Source organism: Mya arenaria, chromosome 9 (assembly GCF_026914265.1).
Source record: "Mya arenaria isolate MELC-2E11 chromosome 9, ASM2691426v1".
NCBI lineage: Eukaryota > Metazoa > Mollusca > Bivalvia > Myida > Myidae > Mya > Mya arenaria.
The window spans coordinates 52,626,449-52,634,052 of NC_069130.1; the positions used below are offsets into that span (position 1 = coordinate 52,626,449).

The 7,604-nt window shown below is 34.3% G+C and overlaps 1 protein-coding gene across 1 annotated transcript; it reads right to left on the bottom strand.

Annotated features, from left to right (window-relative positions):
- Positions 1-3,335: 3,335 nt before the first annotated feature.
- Positions 3,336-5,446, bottom strand: LOC128246172 (cholecystokinin receptor-like). Its single transcript, XM_052964362.1, has 2 exons — positions 4,607-5,446; positions 3,336-3,775 (listed from the first exon to the last, which is right to left on the bottom strand). The coding sequence occupies exons 1-2, from the start codon at positions 5,444-5,446 to the stop codon at positions 3,347-3,349; spliced, it is 1,269 nt and encodes a 422-aa protein (XP_052820322.1). The 3' UTR covers positions 3,336-3,346.
- Between the last annotated feature and the right edge of the window lie 2,158 nt (positions 5,447-7,604).

A 7,604-nucleotide genomic window follows, 5' to 3' on the forward strand; every position in this document is an offset into this window, starting at 1 on the left:
GTAGGGGGGGGGGGGGTACCTGCCTTCGTCTTAGTCGAGGTATTACAAATGCACGCTTTATCGTAGCTGACACTATGGTAAATATTAATGTGTTTTATACAATTGTTCAAGCAAATGTTTTTATATGATAGGGCAGAATTAAGGAAGAAGTAGAAAATTTGTCAAAAAATACAATACATTTATGTCATATACTTTAAACACGCCCTGAGCAATTTTGGAAGCTTTTTATTAATTTTATATTTGACAATTTAAGTTAAAACAAATTATGTCAAATAAGTTATTTAATGCGTATTTAAGTAATAGCCTAGGCTTGTGAATGAACGAAATACTCTTACGTAGTTAAAGTTCTGATCTTCTGAATTTGATGGCTGAAATAAAATAAATAAGGACATGCCTGACTCGGTTTAGTTGTGATCATATTGATTTAGAGCTGAATGAAATAATTTCAAAAGGATCATCAGACACGCAGGAAGTACAATTGAAAACAAAGTTGAATTAAAAAATTAATGTCATATAAGTGCATTCATCTGCAACATGCCTCCAATTGTGCTAGCGCACTTGCAGCTTTCGGTTTGTCCGTTGCAAGTAGTCGTTCATTACCATATGAGCATCTGCATAGTACAGCTGCTGTAATCATTGCAAGAACTTTAAGTGGCAGGTTGAATGTTTCTGTATAAATTATGCAAATGAATATTCGTTGTAATTGTTCTTGAGAATGACATTCAATGAGATATGAAACGCGGAAAGAGATGCTAAATTGAGTTGCAATATCTTCCAAATCAAATTTTCTGATTCTGAAACAGAAATTGCATTTATGTATAATTTATTTGCTCTCGACCGTGTTCTAAACTATTTTCTTCTTTGTTGATGTTCAGCACCATGCATTAGCATTATGAGAGCAATCTGTGTTTTACTTTGGTCATTCCTTGTAAACTGAAATATTTCATCCATACACGCAGAGCAGAAACAATGCATATCTATAAAATGCAATATATATCAAGAGGTTGCCTAAATGTATTGTATTAGTACAATAACAATCTGGCATGACCAGAAGGCGAACAATACAAAAGTTTATACGAACAATCATTGTGTTGAACTCTTTGTCGCTGTCTTCAAAATCGAATAAAATAAATCTGTATGAACTTAAATAATATGTTGTATTCAATGAATAATAATAATCTTAATATATCTTCAAATGGAGCTGGTTTTGCGTGCATTTATGTTTGTATGACTATTCGCAAGTGTTTTGCATTAACAATGAAAGGAAGGGTTTACTTGACTGGTTTCTGAAAGTTAAATCACCGTAAGTGCTGATAGACTGGAACAATGGTAAAGCGTGTTTCGTGACTGATCCCGCATGACATTGAATAGGTCGGGAAATGTTGATTTAATGTATACATGCCAACCATTTAATTCATTTTGATGTCGTGAATATACTCAATTGCCCTGATTTGAATTTTGTAATGAAAACCCCTTTACGTTTTGGAAGTTCGGCGAAGAAAGCGGACGTGATGAGGAGACAATAGTTTCTCGTTTACGACTTGGCTATTGATTTCAAATGGAATTTACCTTTTATCTTATATCAAGAGAATGTCACTTGATAAGCAGTCGTGTAGTGCGTTTAAGTGTTGATAGACGATACATTGATATTACATGTTTTGAAATTGGCGTGTTTTGAAATCGATGTTGCCAGTGCCAATTGCTAGCTCTCTACATATTCGCGACTGTTCTCCAGAAATAAAAAAAAAACACTTGGAGTGGGCAGAGACTGAGGAAATGGTAAAGTTCTTGTCGAAACTGACACAAAGCATTGATTGCGTGATGCAAGTGCTATCCACTGACAATATGTGCTAAGGAGATGGTAACGTGCATAGTGATCATATCAACATTAAACAGAAAATTAAATGTACAAAGTGACGAGAAAACCATTTCTCGTGGGAGTCATTATGGCTACGCGACTGAGACAGAAACTTTACTGTTACTTTAAGGGCAGAGCATCTCTATTTATTATCAAGACAACAACAAAACAAAAAATCAACCGTAAAATACACGTTTATTCAATAACATCGAGCATAAAGCACAACATTTATTAGCGAATGATATGTATTAGAATATATCACCTACTGTTTCTAAAATAAAAATTAATTAAAGTGTGTTTATATTATACACAGTACTTATATTACAAGTTTAAGTTAATTTGAATTTGAATCAGTACGTGAAAAGAAATGTGGATATTTTTGTTATTATAAGTTCCTATCATACATAACACTGATGATAAAACTAACCATTTTGTTACAAACATGTTTTACAAAAACAGTCATAAACAACAAGTAGCATAAACACCAGTAGCATATACCACCAGTAGCATGAAAAAATCTCATACACAACCAATACCATAATGCAAACAAAGTAAACAAGTGTTTTCTTGCTTTATTGGTTGAATATTGAAAAATAACGGTGAAGTGTAGTTCTCTTGAACTTGGAGTTTATTGAAGTAGAATTTCACTGTTTCTCATTTTGTTTCACGTTTATCTATGACAAACAAATCGTAAACGCAAACAAAATGTGGAAGAAAAATATTTCCTGTATTACTTCACTTTGTCTGAATTTGTTGCAATTATGGAATTGAATTCAAGTAACTTGACAAATCATTAGAAGAATGTAAAAAGGACAGATTGGTTGAGTTAATGTAAGATTTGATATTATTCTCTTGTGAACAACATATTTTTTAAGTATTTAACATGTGGCCAAGACCTTCGGGAAATATTCTTTTTGGTTTAACTCAGTGAAATACCGTTTTATCTTGAACTGGATCCAACACCTATCCTCTTTGATATCGATAGAATGCCAAGGAATCATAAGCTGTAGTAGAAAACGTATGTACTTTTGGTTAATTGGGGGGTAAAATAGTGCAAATATCATTAAAAATAACAATAAAGCAAAACAATTTAAACATAATCATTTTCACTTTTAAACTGACTGATATTTCCGAAACTCATTTTCAGTGTTGATATATAACAGCTGTTTGCATTTAGCTAAAACCAGTATAATTTTACACGGTAAATTTATCATTTTCATACTGAACGATATTATCACTTTTACAGTCCCAGTTTGCAACCGTTTGGTTTCTGTTTGGATTAAGTACGTCGTTTATAATAAAACCAACGCTATATACAAGGATGGTCCTGATATACGAATGCCTCCTGCTTTGAGCTAGATATGTTATACGCCGACGTGTCACTTGTGCCAATATATTATAGCCATACGCAAAAGCCAGGCTTGAATTAATTCACGATGTTCAAACCGACCTTGATACGTACAATCTTACATTTTCCGTTAATAATGTTTAACGAACCATGGGTATACTCTGGCACTTGAGAACTTTTCCAAGGTCGTCTCTAAAAGTCTTGTTCATGAATGCGTAAATGAAAGGATTTGCAGTATGATATACAAAATAAATGTAGAAAATCACGGCGTTAAATTCCATTGCTTGTAAACCCATAAGCCAAGCAGGCAAAAATGCAACAAGAAAAACAACGGTTACAACAAACAACATGAAAGCCGTCCTTATATTGGCCAATAATGTTTTCTCCTTGATTGATATTGCCCGCGGTCCCTTTCTCGGCTTTGGTCTCATTGGCTGCAGCTCTACATGCGTTTCGGCGTCAACGTCGTCATTTTCACCATTTTCAAGATTTGGATCGCTCCGTCGGCCACTGTGAGGATTAACGTGTGTCACCGCTGTAAATTGGCTTTCAACATTTGAGAACTCAATCTGAAATTAAATTAGAAAAATAAATGATACTAGACTACATAAAGTGATGCTCAAAATAACGAAACTATTTCCCGTGCAGACATTTAGCTCATTACCAAATGGATTTCAGTGAAAAATTAGCATCGGCAGTTCATAACCAATCCCATCTGTTCAGTTATTTTACCGATAATCCTATATTTTGCAATACATATGGAAGGTTATATCAATCAAGAGCCCTACGAGGGAACGCCAACGCACGTATTTTGTGAATGAGAAATATTTAGTTTATTTCAATACATTTTGTTTCAATACTGGACTTGGTTCACGATTTCGCACCGATGACGTCACCGACGACATCAAACACACACAGATTATGACAATAACTTTTATATTTTTTCTGAAATTTTTGAGTAAAACGTATTGATCAAAATGTTACACTAATAATATCTTGAATTGGTTACAATTATTTGGAAGATACGCTGTTACATTAGTGTAATATTGCTATTTCGTTTATTACCTAATATTATTATTGCTAAATGATAATTGAATACAACCATTTAGCACTAAGTGCACTCCAGACAAATGTATTTTGCGATTTGAATTGATTACTGATGATTATGCAATCAAATACCTTTCACAATTCAATCTACATAATTTTACTAAAAAAAATGATTTCCATTCAATGATGATATACCTTAAGTATTTGACAACGGACAGACCTGATTTGAATTGGTCACGCCGGACGGATTGATCCCTTTGTCCATACCAAGCTGTTTTGAAAAATTGAAGCAGTTATAGACAGAATGATCACCGACTTACACAAGGTGGAACGAGACTGGTAACATGACCTACGCCAGACGGATAAAGACTGGAACGTTTTCTCTTGCTTCTTTTCGCTCGGTGCTTGTATATTGACCGGTAAATTAGGCCATATAGGACGAATACTACGACAAACGATAGCAGGTATGTCCCGGCGTACACACGTTGATAGATATTCAGAAACTGCGGGCCAGTCAGAATATAGTTTGGAGCGCATAGACCTGTATATAATAGGTGATATCCAGCGTGCGCTTCTGTTTTGTTGTTGTTGTTATATACATGAAGCTTCCCTAATAATTCCATTGAGCAATTTGTACAAACACGGTGGTCACCGGCAATAAATGCTGCATTTTTGCCATAGTTTACACTTTCGGTATACATCATTGTCACATTTGTGCTGGCAGGAGCTTCATCATCAGGCACTAGCAGTTCGTAGGAGTAAACACCGTATGACAGAGATGTGATAACTCCAAATGTAGATGCAACTATCAGTAAGCATAACACGATAACTTTTGCCCGAAATATATTGAGCACATGTAGAAATGGATGGCAGATACAAAAATACATGTCAATCGCAATTGCCACCATTATGAATGCGGCGAATGGTACATTGCATGTGATAAAGAACATGTAAATTTTACAGGCCAAGTCATATCTCACCATGTAATTCAGGAACACTACAGCCTCTGTGAACGGCATAACAAATACACAGGTGATAAGGTCAGTTCCTGCAAGGCTCATAATGAAAATTCCCGCGGTCGACCTTTCTTTCTTATGTGAATAGATGTAAAGAACGAGTGAATTTCCGATAGTTCCGCATATAGAAAACAGTGATAGCATCACCATAACGGTAACTACTCCCGGAACTTCCATTGTTGAGATTCTAAGATTACGGTCGTCTGTCTGATATTGTTATATCTACTTTCTTGTGTCGGTTGTCTGAATTAGCGATAACTATCAATAATTTAAGATACCTCGCTTTTCAGACTCTGAAAATAAATATATGCGTCCGTTATGCATTGAATAACGGTATCTTTTACAATCTGTCATCCATCAATATTTAATTCCTTTCTTGCAAATTGGGTAAATCACGCAAGGCTGAAGACCAATGTCCCAGAAGATTTAACAAAAGCAATTCAGTGCAATTCAAACACGCTGATTTTTGCAACCAGACGATACGACACTTATACGATACGACATAACTCCATTTTCTGAACAAAGTAAAGCTTTTGTCAGTAAGTAAATACCCAGCCACCTCTCTCTGAACTTCGGCGCAACGCATGCATTTATAAACTAGTTGATTATGTTGTGTCTATCTATTCCTTTATTTAATTCAATCGAATTACGTTACCGCCTCTCACAAGAACGGTTCGATCCCGTCCAGGGGTACTTGCTCTTGATGTATCTTATTGGTGACCAGTACTGGTCTTTACTCAAGATACGGATTCGAGGGTGATTTATATCAGCGCCCGGGCATATTCACAATGGAACTTACATAAAGTAGTAAATGTATTGAATGCACATTATTCACTCTATAGCGTTATTTTGCTAGTATGAATAAAAGTCTAACAATCTCCAATTATACACCTCTGTGAAGTTCGTTACAGAACGATGTTTTAATGACATGTTTTTGACATTAACATTTTTTCTGACATTATTAAAAATGGATAATGAAGTTTGAATCGAGATGCATGGTATTACGAGTTCCTAAATGTTCTTTTATAAGACCATTCAAATCTCATTATTTCAACAATTGACAGAACTAAAGAAACAATAAATGCAATTAGCCTGTTAAGAGGATTAAAGAAAAATATTTTCTAAGGCAAGTCAGTTGCCAAATAAATAGTAATTACTGTACGTACATGAAGGCAAATTATCCGCACGTTATCTTGTGCACAGTACATTTGGCTACTGTTCTGAAATGAAAATAATGAGAAAAAAATATATGTAAAACATGTGGATATTGAATTGCTGTTCTAATGTAAAATCAACACTGTGGATTGTCGGCCATCAGATAGAATTTTGTTCTACATCTTAAAGCTTATGAATAAAGCAAAGATAAAATCACATGTTTTGGCTTAATGGCGGTAGAAATATCATCAACAGGTTATTAGATTTTATATCCAACAAAGCCTGCACGTAATTACAAGCTAATAAATAAACACATTATCCATGGCCAAACTATCTGATGGCATGTTATGCAGTCGTTTATCGCTGATTAAATGATATAAATGAATGGTAAGCTCCCTGTTATGATACGTTAACAAATATGTACCTAGTATATTCGCAGCTGACTGCGCTTTCATTGACTGTCGTTAAGGTTGTTACATTAACAAGAATCATCGAGGCACCATTTCCAAATATGTTGTCCTCTAGTTACGCAGGCAAAAGAAATATAAGGCAGTATCAAAATACTGAATTACTTGAAAACGTTACAAGCAACTCTATAGATCGTTTAAGATGTAGAAAATCATGTTTTCTATGTATGTAAATATGTACATATATTATATGAAGCAATAAACGTACCAACTTAATTGGTCATTTTGTTGTGTTATATCAGTTGCGCAATATCAAATTACTTGTTAACTGACTTGTAATTAACCTTCATAACTTATTTTAATTTCTTGCAACACATTATAATAAAGTTTTACAGTTGCCCTTCTTTGTTCGCCAATGAAGTCACTGCACTGCGTTTGTAATTTAAAATTTACTTCTCATAAAATGCTCCGATATCTTGATATGAAGAAAAAAAGTCTACATGATCAAATTCATTTGTGTACGTGACAAAGTAGGTCAAACTGTAACAAAACACGGCGCTCGTTACGATAGCTTGTGATATATTTCATGGTACTAATCAAAATATGAGTGATAACGAATACGTACAGAAAATGTAAACAATATATGAACATCGACAATCATCATAAAATACAAGAACGCTAATGAACTCATGAAAAGGCCTCTAAATATTTTTCCCTTTGTTTAATGGTTTTTTAACTGAAATCTATTTTAAATATAATATAAAATGTACTTT